General features: G+C 51.5%; 1 protein-coding gene across 2 annotated transcripts in view; it reads right to left on the reverse strand.

The window, feature by feature from the left end:
* Abcg1 (ATP binding cassette subfamily G member 1) overlaps positions 1 to 13,830 on the reverse strand; it is a 57,925-nt gene that overhangs the window by 41,649 nt on the left and 2,446 nt on the right. The window contains exons 1-2 of one of the 2 annotated variants that reach the window (XM_057794832.1): positions 9,995 to 10,155; positions 9,623 to 9,866 (exon numbers count right to left, since the gene is read on the reverse strand). In XM_057794832.1, coding sequence (XP_057650815.1) covers positions 9,623 to 9,866; positions 9,995 to 10,048 — 298 coding nt within the window. In that variant the 5' untranslated portion in view covers positions 10,049 to 10,155. Of the gene's footprint in view, positions 1 to 9,622; positions 9,867 to 9,994; positions 10,156 to 13,830 lie in introns of those variants that run through there. The other variant, XM_057794833.1, reaches the window with a different exon arrangement.

The raw sequence follows: 13,830 nt of genomic DNA on the forward strand, positions 1-13,830 counted from the left end.
CTGCACGGTGGTCTGATACATCAGTAGTGCGTTCAGTTCAGGCTTGGGGAACAAGGGCCTCTTTGGCTTTTCCCTTTTCCTAGCCTGAGATTCTTGGAAGAAATTCCAATGTCTTAGGGACCAGTGTTAAAGTCCATTGGCCGTAGGGAAGGGCACAGGGTCTCCGGGAAGCTCCCCCAGACTACTCAGGTAACAGAGAGCTCGGAGACCTATGTGGCATAAGGCTCCAAGGCCCCACATCCCTGTCCCTCACGAGATGGAGCTAAGGACACCTCTGCACAGGATTCTGTGTATGCGTTCATGTTAGTACATGTGTGTCAGTGTCTTCAGTAACACTGTAGTTATCACAAATGCACACTTCCCTCTTTTGACAGAGGTTTCCGCCCACCTCCCTGACAAGCCCCACTCCGGAAACAGAAGGGGGTTCACTGTACCACTGTTACTCCCCACCATCAAGTTCCAGCTTCCGTCAGTCTGCCTGCTGTCAGTTCAGAGAATTGACACTTAGGAGCCATCGTCTCGCTTGCAAAAGGTTAACTCTATAACCACAAAACGAGGTAGAGAAGCAAGCGGGGAAAACACAACCCAGAGAAGTCACCAGTCCCAAGGGGTCCCCTAGCATTTGGGCACGAACCCCAAAGGTTGAGCCGGCCATAGGTATGATAGTGCTTGGTACTTCACAAGGTGCCTAAATTAAGCCCAAAGGAGCCAGCAGGCTGGTGTCTCAAGAACATCCTGGTCCCCAGGGAGGGCATGACATGGCCACCCATGTCCTGGGCTTCCAGTTATCTGAATGAGAGGACCCGTGCTTTCCTCACATCTGTGGGTTCACAGACACAGCTTCAGACACTACAAAGTGTAGCCCTGGAGTTCAGCTATTGTTTGTTCCCTGCCATGCCCAGGATGGAAGTGACTCAGCTGGGCCAGGGAAGCCCTCCGGATTCCAGCTGGCTTAGCAGAGCCACAAACCAGTCTCAAAGGGAAATTCCAAGGCTTGGGAACCCAGCCTGGTTCTTTTTCAGACCTGGTCATAGAGAAGAGGTGTGCCTCTTATGCCTTCCCCTGATCTGAACTTGAAGCAAATAAGACCATTTCCAAGGAGTCACAGGCCAGCAGTGTCTCTCGGAAAAAGGTGTGACCCGGAGCTATGAGCTCTCTTTGACTTTAAACAGTAGTTTAGAAGCCCCCCTCCCCACCCTCAGCCCCACTTATACCTGGAAGTCTGATCAAAACTTGAAGGGCATAGCCAGCATGCAAAAAAAAAAAAAAATAAAAAAAGCCCCAAGCATTCTGTTCTGGTATCTGCTGTCTGCTGTGTTTTTCCCATCAGCCACATCCCCCAATTAAGCTTAAACAGGAAACAACCCTGTGTGTGTCAAAATATTCATCCAGTAATATGTCCTGCTTCATCTGCTTCAGCGCCTTCCTGTTGGAAGAGTTCTCAGTTCCGGGTACCTTTTGGACCTGGAGTGGAGCGTGGGACCAGGGGCTTTGCACTCTGCAGGAAGGTCTAGCATCAGGACCACTTGAGCCCCTTTAGAGCCGCAACATCATCCTCTTAGCAACAGTGCTGCGGCCGACAGCCAATCCCGCAGCTCCTCTCTGTTTCCAGCTAGAGGTTACTAGCGAGCGTTGACCGATAGTAACCCCAATGCTGGCGTCGGTGGCTGGCAGGCAGGCACGCACTGCGCCTGCGCAGCAGCTCACACCTGCCCCGCCTGCACCTGCCCACTGGAGGAAGCAGCGCCCTGCTGTGTCTCCTTCCAGTCATTGAGAATTCAGTTTCCCAAGAACTCAAAGATTCTGCAGGCAACCTCCACCTAGCCTGTAGCCAGGGTTACATGTGGGCAATGGAGCCAGTGTGTCCTGGCCGCCTGTAGGAAGCACACAGGACCACAGAAGGAAGGAAGGGGTGTTCTAAGCAATAAAACCCGTGATAGGGCTGTCGCTTGGCTGGTGCCTCCAATACTGGGCCATGAAGATAACAGTTGGCTGGAATGAACTATTCGCTCATTCATATTCATATTTATTCTCTCTCGCACTCTTTCTTGCTCTCTCTCTCTCTCTCTTTCTCTCTCTCTCTCTCTTCCTCTCTCGTTTTGGAGATCAAACAGAGATCCAATGGTTCCTGCAGGCACCGACGGTCAGTGTTCTGGACTCTGGGCAGATGCCAAAGCTGCCACCTGTCCAAACCTAAAAGACTCCCCCCCCCCAGGACCTCCATTGACACAGGCAAAGAGGCCTTCGTGAGGATACCTGGCAGTGTTTATCTCCTGAGCAAGGACATGACACAGGTCATCCTATGTGGGTCTGGGCCTCCCGGAACACTTTGAGGCAGAGAGCTAAGCTCTGAGGTAATGAGACAATGTGGGAAAGCACACAGTAAATAAACAACAGCTATTTTTAATTGCAACTAAGCACGACTCCCTCAAAAGTGGGAGAAGAGGCGCAAGACTGAGACACCCCACAATTTGTGCTTGGATGCCTGGCCCAGGCACTTCGGGGCAGAGCCACTAGTGACAGACAGAGAGCAGGTGACTCAGGCTGCGTCTCCACTGAGCACCACCCTTACTGGTTACAGGGAACAAGAACCTTCTGGAAGGAGAGCGCCTTTCTGCCCTGTTACCCACAAGTGTCACTGCGCTGTGTGATCACGAAGCAAAACTGGGGCCTTGTTTCTCCACCGGCCACATGTTCCTCATGTCTTCTGTCAAGGTTGCCCACCCTGGTGCACTTGGTCACTGTCTTGTCCCCGGTCCGTTTCTTACACTGTCCAGTTTGTAAGCCCATTTCAAGACCAAGATGAGTTGTTCCACAGAGTTCTAGAAGCAGGACCTGGGCCAACACGCGAGCTCAGGCTGACTTTAGTGCACAAGCATGTTCTGAGAAGGAGCCTTGGGCAAGCACGCCCATTGCCGTCCAGGAGTCTCAGTTCCTGGTGATTGAAGTGAACGAACAGGCTGACTTGTGGGCAGGGATGGTGCAGACGGCTTGCCCCCGTACATGGGAGTTCAGACTAGGGCAGGCCCAAGACGCCTGCTGGCTCCACGATCTAGATTCTAAATATAGTTCTTGACTGGATATAATCATAGCCTCGATAGTCTTTCTAGCATATCTTACTGTTGACACTGAATGCCATTTGCCCCACTGAACAGAGGTGGCTAACACAGCTGTCACAGAGGGAAGTGAAACCATTGGCTCTGGATCATGTGGGACGAAACCAGCGGGGCGCATCGGCCGTCCTTGTCTCTGGAAAGCCCTCTGACACGTTTTCCTCACAGGGGCAAAGCACCAGCATCGGATACATGTAATTTGAAGATGCATTTTCTTTCGCACACAGTAGGGGTTTTTCTCAGCACTGTCTCATGGGGGACGTGCCTTGTGACCATCACCTCGCTTGTGTGACGTAGCCTGGACTGTATTCAATCTGACCCACGTGGTTACCTCTTTTCCTTAAATAAGCGAATCTGTTGGCGCAAGAACTGAACTCAAAGAGAGCAGGTGTACGGTTACTAAACATTGTTTCCCTGCCAGTTTACAAACAAAAGAAACGGTTTTATGTTCAGCAAGCTGTCAGCTGTGGTTATTTCTTAAACCAGGAGACCCGGCTTCAGTTTAAAAGGACTTTCCGTCTCAGAAGGTGGACATTTCTGGATACAAGCCCACGCTGAGGTGCTAAGCGCAAGCAGAGCACAAGGCGAGCACGGCAAGAATGTCCTTGGGAAATGAAGTAGTGACACCAGCGTCCGTGGAGCAGTGGTGCACAGGCCTGCAAAGCCACCCTGCAGAGGCCAGATGGCTCCAGAACGGGGACATTCTTGGGAAAGTGACAATGAGGTCACATGCCCAAATAAAGAAATTGCCCAAACAGAGTGCTCAGGAAACTAAGAACTCAGGGCCAATGTCATCAGGGCGCCTGACCCATGCCCAGAGGTATCGGTCCTGGCCACACAATGCTTTGGATACATACACCTCTCACCCCAGTTCTCAGCTGGAGAGAGCTAGCTTCTCATGTGGGCGGACAGAAGGGAAAATGTACCAGGCAGAAGACAGGAGGCACAAGACCCTGGATGCTGAGACGAAAAGCTAGCAAGCCGACGGCACCCAGAAACCACTGCCCTTGAGTCTGTCCCAAGAGTCGCCCATTGTGTTAACTCCTTATAACCAAGGGTGCTGCTCTCAGGACCCTGAACAGATGGCCTGCCCATCTGTCCCCAGGAGTCACCAAATACTGAAGAGCTAAGAACTGGCTTCTGGGTTCACCAAGGCAACAGATGGCCATTGGTAAACTCTCTGAAACACTAACACCACAACAGAGTCTCTCCAAGCAGGTTGGGGCTATCCACTGCCGGACAGGGTTAGCTACGACCCTAAATAAAGCAGTGTCTTAAAGCAATTTCCTTTGGAAGCCAAAAGAAAGCCTAGCATAAGACAGGCCTTGAGGTCCAGAAGAGTTCTTCCATGCTAGGGGACCGTGAATCCCCCTGGAAACCTGAGCAACCCATCACTGTCTTGGGGCTCTTTGGAACCTTCCCTTGCTGGGCTGGGTTCCCTTCCTATGCCCATTCGTGACTTGGTAGAAATCCAAGCTCCCTAATGGAATTCCTGAAAGGGGTTTATTAATGGCACATTCCACTCATTTTAGTCAGCCTGTAATGACAAGCCTTGGGAAGCGGGATGGAAATGAGGAGAAGGCGAACCTTAATCTGAGAAGGGTGTTTAAAGGCCTTTCATAACCCAGAAGCAAACCAAGACAGATGATCGGCTTGGAGCTGCCCAGACTGCTTCACTCCTTCCTGTTTTGGGGGGCAGGGCTGACACTGGGGGACTCGGTCGCAGCATAGACTGTGGTGCGTGCTCTACTCTGTCTATGGAGTGTGGCGACATAGCCTGGCCTGGCTGAAGGACAGTAAAGAAAATGTACTGAAGGCCCAGGTGTGATTGTGTTTGTTCCCAACCTAAACACCACCAGGTGAACTTTGTAGGTGTATTTAATTCCTAAGAGCCATGTCATTTGTTGGGGAGAACATGCTCCCTGCCATTAGCTCCTTCACTGGCATGGCCACGGGACAGGAGCATCTCACCAGAGGATGGAATTGCAAAACCCTCCAGATAGCCTTATCAATGACACATCCACCAGGACCATGAGATAGGAACCACGGCAGTCACTCACAATGCCATCTGTCCTGGAGTTGTTCAGGGTGAATCCCCCGTCGGGCGTGATGAGCATGAGGTTCCTTACAGGCAGCCAATCTTAGTTTGAAATCCCACAGGCATGGTTTTAAGTTGGTCCTTCCTACTGCCATGACCTTGAGATGAGTAGAGGGGTCAGAATCCCTCCTGAAACGGCCTCATGGGCCAAGCATGCTTAAGAACTTATCTCATGCAGGCAGCTGTGCAGGAAACCGCCCAGATGTGCTAGGGTGGCAGAGGGGGCAGTCTACAGAGCACTCCACATTAGCCAATCCGTCCTAATGAAAAAGAGACCACCATGTGGGTGGCATGAGCCTCCATCCCTCTCATCCGCTCAGTTTTGCCAGGGGGATCCTGGGCCCCCTGTCTTCCGGTGTCGTTCTGGCCCGAGGGCTAGACCTTCTCATCAGTCCCCCCCATCACAACAGCTAGTGTGACGGCACCAAAGGCAAGATTGTTCCGAGTCATTTGTCCCATCAGCTCACACTACGTGAGTGGGTTCCTTGAGGGAGAGTAATTAGCAGATCAGAAGCCGGTGAGGTGCTCCTTGGGGTGTGGGGCGTCCCCCTGAGACTAGCTCCTTTCACAATTATGTTCCCTACCAGGAATCTATTACATGATCTAGTTTTTCCTCCAAAGACATCATTAATCACAAGATGAAAAACCTAAGTACAATTGAAAATACATGTTTGCCTAAGCACTGTCAGGGCTTAGCGGTTTGTCAAGCTTCCCAGATGTGAGCCAGAGTGAGCTCCGCAAAAGCCCCGGATACCGTCCGTCCCTTTCCAAATCCCCTTCCTCCCAGCAGCATGAATTTGACATTCTTCTCACTCTGCCTGCTTTCTTTAAGATGACAATGTGCTTACAGTGTTATGGTCTTCAGAAGGCCCCACATTCTGGGAGAAATCGTGGAAGAAAGTGGTTCCCGTGGGGGTCTACAGAGGGGTCCAGCATCTCTCTGGATAAGGGAAGAGAGCAGCTGGGTCCCCTCTCTGACTCTGCCTTTGGACAAACAGCCTCTGCTCCTGGACTCCTATCACCTGCACCGATATATTCATCTGATGAGCCAGATGCTCTCAGGGTTCCTCATTCACACAACTCAAGAGTCGTCCCTCCAGCAGTGCTGTGGCAGCCAACCCCAGAGTCACAGTCAGCCCGGCACATCACGGTGAATTCCAGAAGCCAGCAACCAATCCACTTGATATACAGACAGCAAAGCTAATCAGGTGGCAGCAAGGAGAAGTGGCTTCTACTCTGAAGGTCACCTTGGAGCCACACAGAGTGGATGGCAGATCCAAAAATCACTATGATGGAGAAGGGGAAATGGGAAGAGTGGCCAGGAAATGACCTCACACTCCAGTTACTGCTGGAACTTGTGAGGGTCGCTAGCTATTGGAGGGGCAAAGCAGCAAAGGGCCCACATGGGGGGAGCAGAATCCGTGGACATTCAGGAGCAGAGGTGTGTGTGTGGGGGGGGGGTGTCATGTGGCAAAAGGGTAAAGAATCCAGAGGTATGTGGAGCACATCAGCCAGCCTGATGCCTCGTTCTGGGTAAAAGGCACACTTTCTTGATTGCCTGCTACAGTGGCGGTTCTGAGGCTGTTAAACCCCTAGATCTGGAATCACCAGGAAGCAGCACTGGAGAGCACACTGGAGAGCACACAGAGAGGTTACAGGGGCCTGCAGCTCACGTCATTCATAGAACAAATGACCGGCTTTCCTTCCTGCAGCTCTACCAGACTATTTCCCAGGGACCCCCAGCCTCCAGGAAGAGCCCCATTTCCCTGCTGGCTGCAGGAAGAAGACCCAGATGGCTCAGAACAAGGCAAGGCCTGGCCACCATGTTGGGCTTCACAGAGTTCGCAATCACCACCGTGGTCTCGGGACCACTTCTCTCTAGATCAGAAGTCCGGCCAAGTCCCTTAACCACTCTCTGCCTTAGCTGCCCCTGTATTCAATGAGAAGAAGATGGGCTCTTCTTTTCCATTTCAGCTTCATACTGACATGCCAAGGCATATAGATTCTGAGTTGTAGGTCTAGCAACGAGGGAAGGACAAGGCACACGGTAGGGAGGGCCCCTCAGTGATGCCACTGCAGGGGAGGAAAAGGGGAGCTATGGAAGAGGTCAGCAAGCCACACCTCGCTGGTTGAGCAACCGACAACAGGGACACACCAGACGGAGCGTGTCTGTCATCCCCTCTGACTCATGGGCAAGTCCCACAGGGCTCGCGTTCGACTCCTCCCATGCCTGAACCCACAGAGGTTACTACAGGGCAAGTGGCCACCTGGCTGAATGTCCATGAAGGCACTGAAGATGCACTCTTGACTCTGAAGGTGAATGTGACCTGTTCACCACCAGAGGACGTGAGGTGGACACAGCGCGGGGGGAGCTGCTCTTCCTGGGTCAAGATTTCTGTGCTGGGTTTCAACTCAAGATGCTGCGATGGTTCATTGAATGCCGGCTTGCTAGGATTTAGAACTACCATGGCAACAAGTGTCGGGGCACTTCTGTGAGGGATTACCTAGACTGTGTTAATGGAAGTGTGGAGACCCACTCTAAATGTGGGGGGCACTGTTCCACGGGCTGGGGTCCTGGACTTCATGAAAAGGAGAAAGAGAGCGAGCACAAGCCCTCATCTCTCTCTGCTTCCTGACTGTGGGCACAACTGACCAGCTGCCTCATTCTCCTGCTGGCATGACTTCTGCTATGGTGGGCTATCTATCCCCTGGATCTGTGCACCCACACAGACCCCTTCTTCCTTAAGTTCTTTCTGCCAGGTACTTTGAAAAGTGATGCATGACCAAGGCTTCACATATCCAAACCGCTCCCCATGGCAAACTGCCTTCACCTACAGCATGGGTTTCCAAACCCCACCACAGCGTCTCCAAGGCCATGCACAGAGCTCCCTGTGTGTCTCACGGGTCTGCCACGGTTTACCTGCATTGGTACATTTTTCTGTAAAATTTGTATATCCCTCCCTTGCCATTCCAGTAGGCTCCACAGAATGGGCTTGTGGCCAAGCCCGGTGCAGTTTCCTTCTTAACAAAACAGGCCGACATCTGGGAATGTGGGTGTCAGGTAACATGCCCTACAATCAGCCCTCGAGAGGGGACAGGGCCTGTTCCCTGGTTGTGCAAACCCAGACATAATCGTTCATAACCACCGAGCTCAGAGGTCCTGGGCATTGACTTCTCAAGTTTCCAAAATTTTGTTTACCACCGAGACCAGATTGCCCCTGCAAACGATCTCACAGGCTTAGCTTCAAGAGGCAGAAAAACAAAACCAAGGGAAGAAAAGAAAGAGGAGAAGATGAAAACCATGAAAAGGCTCCAACTTAGCCCTCTTAAAAAGCAAGGTTGTGCCAATATTTAAGAGCTCCTCCCTTCAACTCCTCCCTCCCCAAACTGGGCTTCCAGTGGCACCTGATGTACTCTGGATGTCCCAAGTTCCTTTCTGACTTCTGATTTGTACAAGGTGATTCAGTGGCTGGCAGGGAATGCCTGCTCTGTTCCACGGTTACCCCCTACAAACAGCAGGCTAGACTAGGAGCCAAGAACCAGCTGAAAGAGGTGTGTGCACCCAAGCTCCTTCAGCATCGACAGGGTCCCTCACCATATGGTGCTCCAGAGGCCTCCAAGCTCCATTTTCCCATTAATGGACACAGTTCACCAGCACCACACACTGAAGAATCCTCCCAGGAAGGCCATGCCAGACCATGGAATGCTCTTGAACTGAGTGTTGGGAGGCAACATACACTTTCTCTGAATGGCTGGAGAGCAATTCCACCCTGAAAGACGGGCATAAGCTGAGCATCCTTTAGGGAGGCTCCTCAGAGCACAAACCCACACTAGCAACAAGTAAAGCTGCTGCTGAGTGAGCCCTGTGCAGTTCTTTATCCAGGCCCCAATACTGGAAATCCAAGGTACTGGAACTCACTCCTCTGAGCACTACCAGTGGAAATTTCCATATGACTGAGTGTGACAACTCATAACCAAAATATAGATGCATGAAAAAAATGCGTAAAATTACCTTCGGGTGTATATATCCCTAAATTGTCCAAGAAGCAGATGACTGTCATGGTCACGTTTGACTCCTGTCCCCAAGGTACCTCATTATGGATATGTACATATTGTCTAAATCCAAAATATATATGCACCCAGAAGCATTCCAACAAGGGACACTCAATCTATACCAACATCATCAAAGTTTAGAGCCACTGTGACTTTGAGACTGTCTAATCTAACTTGTGTATTTCACAAGAGAGAAGTGGGCTGTGCATCAGCGAAAGGAAACTGGCCAAGGCAGGGCTGCATCAAGAACATATCTCAGTCTTCCAACTGCAGCCCGAGACTCTCCCCAAACACGCTGTGGCTTCCTTCACAGGCTCTCCCCAAGCAGCACCACCAAGCCAATGACTTCCTTCCCTACCTTTCTTTCTCCACCAGGGTCCCTCGGGAACAGAGTAGGAAAGGTCCTTGAATTCAATGTTGACAGCCGCCCTCCGAGGCAAGGAGGAGAAGCGCTGGGCCTCTGTGAAGTTGTTGTCCACTTTCTTCAGATGACCGTTTAGCAGATCTGTCTCGACGTCGTCCACGTTGCTGGACACGACCTCGTCCACCGACACGCACACGGACTTGGGCTCCGTCATCGCTGCAGAGTAGCTGCTGGCATTCTAGGAAGCAAAGCGGATGCGGTAAGATGTGTTATGAGCTCTCTGGGGAGAAAGAGCATCAAGAGACCTGCCGCTGGGCTCAGGGTCATCGATTATCCATAGGGATACTTTTGAAACTTGGAGAGTACCTTTGTCTCCAGAGGAGAGAGAGGACACCTGCAGGAATTGTCCCAGCTAACCATCACTCTTGCTTCTAGTAAAAAGGACACCGAAGATAAGAGGCTAAACACACCTACAGTCTTCCTTCAGGATCACAAAATCTGATCATAAAACTTTCCAAAGTGACTCGCTTTCCTCTAGCTATCATGGAAAGTCACCTCTTTCCGGTCTACTCAAAAATCTCAGTGAAGACACACGAGGCTCTGAAGAAGGTACAACTGGCACCGGCTTATTTAGAGCAAGCTGTTGTCACGTGTTCCCGTGTCATCTCCTGACGTGGCTAGGGCAGCATTACTAAAGTCCTGGTGTGTGTGGGCTGGCCGCATTTTACTGTCACATTTTCTAGATCCCTTGGAATTTCACTCCACTGTATCTTCCTGATACTATTGGAGGGCTGGAGGCTGAGAAACTGAGGCACAGATGACTTAAAACACAGTGAAGTGCTTCCTATATTCCCAAGCAGGCACCGTGTAGGGCTACAGACAAGTGCTGCAACTCTCCATTATACGCAGAGCCCAAAACTTTAGCTTTTAAAGCCTTTTGCAAGGCATCAAATGCACATAGCGGGTAGGCCAAGACCCAGGAGTATTTATGCAAAGCAAGGGGTTTGCTTTTCTAATGGCTTGGCCGCCCTGGCCTGATCAATACGTTTCAGGAACCTCCAAACGCAGCAGCAGAGTCCTGAGGGGGACAAGTTGTTCTAAAGTGTTTCTAGCTATCTCCTGAAGCTGGGGGGAACGTCCAAAAGTACGAGCCTTCTGCAGGCTCAGCCAGCTGCTGATAACCAACAGGGGTGGGGGTGGAGAGCCCACCCCTCACCACTTCTGGTCACCAAAGCTACCGACTACCCCAGGACTGGTGAGGCACTGCTATTGTCCTCTGTTCTAGAGAGGACAGCCATGCCATTCTTCTTCTTTTAGTTTACTAGCTATTTCTCTAAGATTGTTATTATTTACTACTATTTCTTAAAAAAAATAGAGCTATAGTGGATTATCTGCAGAAAGTTTCACAAAGGGATGGGGAGGTGACTCGGTTGGCTGGATATGCTTGCCCAGCGTGCACAAACCCTTAGGTTTCTCCAGAGCACCCTCTAACTCTAGCATTTGGGAAGTGGAAGAAGGAGGGCTGGAAGTTCAAACTCATTCTCCGCCGTGTGGTGAGTTCGAAGCTAGCCTGGCTACACAAGACCCTACCTTAAGGAAAAGCAAATGACCCAACAACAAAAATCTCTACAAGCCCAGCAATTCAACCCCTCCATATACCCACCAAAAACGTGCAATTGAGTCATAGAAGAGCTGGGTTTACTATCATGGCATTTGGGGGTTCAGAGTCTAGTGGTAAGCTTGGGGGGTTGTATATTTAATACAAATGGGGTATGAGAGAGGTAGACTCGGGGATTCAGGAGCTGTTGGTGATGGAAAAAGGAGGTTGCACTTAAGAAGAAGATATGAGAACCACAAATATGTACTCACCTTCACGAGCATCTTCTAATTCTCACTGACACACCTACCGGGTGAATGACAACAAAGGCTGGAGGGAATCCTTGAAATCTAGCTCGGGGCAGCAGGCACGAAGCACAGATGCTCCTTTCAGTACCAATAAAAGCGGGTTCATATGTGCCCAGAACCATGGCTATGATGAGACCCACAGAGATCAGTGGAGAGTCTCCCAGATAGCCTCTGTGGATATTCATCAGGTGCCTTCCCTGACAGGGCTCTTGTAGAGATAGGTGACTGTCATAACTCCGTGATACTGCAGGAATGCACCCATGCAACTCAGAACCTACCAGCAGGCACAGGGACCTTCCCGAGACCCATCCACTGCCATGGCAGGTTTATAACCACAAGGGCTATGGAGGAGCCTGGGAAGCACCAGGTTCTGGCTTCAGGGGTAAGGTGTCCTATGGAGCACCAACAAGGCAGTCAGCTGAGGCCAGATTTCTCCCACCCTAACTTGTCATGAAGAGGAAGTACCACAAGCTTGGCTCCAACCCTGAGAGAGGTGGGTAGCCCTTCTCCATCATGGCCCCCGAACTCTACCCTTAGGTTCCAGCTGCTGTGGGTAACCCCTCCTTCTCCCTCTCCGCAGGCCCCCATCATAGGTGTCCAACCCCAAGGAAGCCAAGAAGTGATTGTTGCTTCCTTTCCTGTTGAAAGCCGCAGGAACAAGGGGCCTCACAGCCATCACCCCACTGACGGGTTGTGGCAGATATCAGATAGGCATCAGGCCAGCATCCCGGCCTTCTCCCCGGACTCTAAATGCACAGGTCCATTCCCTTGACAGACTGAACACCGGATAAAGCCAGCCAGCTAGCCAGACACAGACACGGACACAGGCCCTCTCAAGCTCAAGTTCAAGACTGAGTCTAGGGAAGAAAGCAGCCATCACAACAAGATTAAGTAAAGGCCAGGGAGGCGTATTAGATGCAGACCAGACCCTGGCGTGGGAGCCTAGAACAAAGTCTGTCTGCAGAAATAGTCCAGGCTGAGATCAGTGAGATGAGATGGGGGCCGGCTTGTGGGGGCTGGGTTGTGGGGGCTGGGTTGTGTGTACCATGCTCCCTGCCGGGGGTCCTCTGTGAACAGTGAGCATGGAATATGGAGACGTAGACCTATATCCAGAATGTGAGTTATGGAGTGCAGTGTGGGGGAAGGCAGGAAGCAGAGTACTTGGCATAGACGAAATGAGAGAGACAAACTCTAGAAAGAAATTATGAGAGAGACCCCAAACCTGGTGTGCCAGGCTCAGAAGGCTAAAGCAATCACCTGCAGAGCTAGGGATGGGGACGCTTAATCGGCAGTGGTAGCGAGGGAGGAAGAAGCCAGAGTCAGCTACTTAGGATATGAAGTGCTCAAGAATGAGACCACGTGCCTGTGCTTGCTAGGCAAGTGGCTGTAAACAGCAGTGGCTAAGATTCAGTGTGTTCAGACCACTCCAGCCTGCAGCCTGTGCTCTTAGCATTTGCACAGCATGGGGTGGGTGGGGGCAACTCCAGTTTGAAAGGAAAGCAGCAAGGTTAGCCATCTAGCTCAGAACCTCTCAGTCAGAAGGGGTTCGGATCCTTGTCTTCTCTCTCACCCAGCCATTTGAGCATTGCTCTCTCCATATAGCATGGGTGCTGGCCAAACTGTCCTTTAGAGTAAATGGCACAGCAAACAGGAACTCAGGCAGCCTCTCCCTGACCCATCCCCCTTCAGCAAGGACACTGGCCCCACCCTTCCTCCACCGGTGTCCAGTGGCCTCACCCAATTAATAAAATCATAAAAACCAATGTGATGAGGCAGTGGCCTGTCACTCCAAAATAGACCAGCTCTCTGGAAACACATCCTCTGAAGAGAGCAGCTAGCTAGCAATGTAGGTTACTGCGAGCTCTGCCTCAGCCTCCTGAGCTCATTAAAAATAAAACAAACACCTATTCCCTCCTGCGCTCTCCATTGGCTGGTCCTGTTCCCCTGCCTTCCCGTCTGGACACTGTGCCCTCTCCTCGTGGAATGTGTTTTGCTGATAGAACAGATGGTGAAGGCAGGAAGTCCATTCCTGGGGACTCTGCAGAGGGGACTCTGTCCAGACTGTTGCTGGGGGCTGCACAAGAGAATGCTTCCCTCGGCACGGGGGTAGGGTATGGAGAGTGAGGGCTGCGTGGATGCTAGGCATCTGGAGACACCAGAGTAGTGGGGAGGAGGTCACATACAGCCAGCAAGCCTCACCCACTGGGAGACCCCTTCACTGGGGGCATCCAGAGACAGGAACTTCTCTCAGCACACTGGGGCAGGGGTGGCTCTCTTCTCCCTGTGCTTCCTTGCTG

The sequence above is a fragment of the Chionomys nivalis genome, chromosome 19 (genome assembly GCF_950005125.1).
Source record: "Chionomys nivalis chromosome 19, mChiNiv1.1, whole genome shotgun sequence".
In the NCBI taxonomy this organism is placed as follows: domain Eukaryota; kingdom Metazoa; phylum Chordata; class Mammalia; order Rodentia; family Cricetidae; genus Chionomys; species Chionomys nivalis.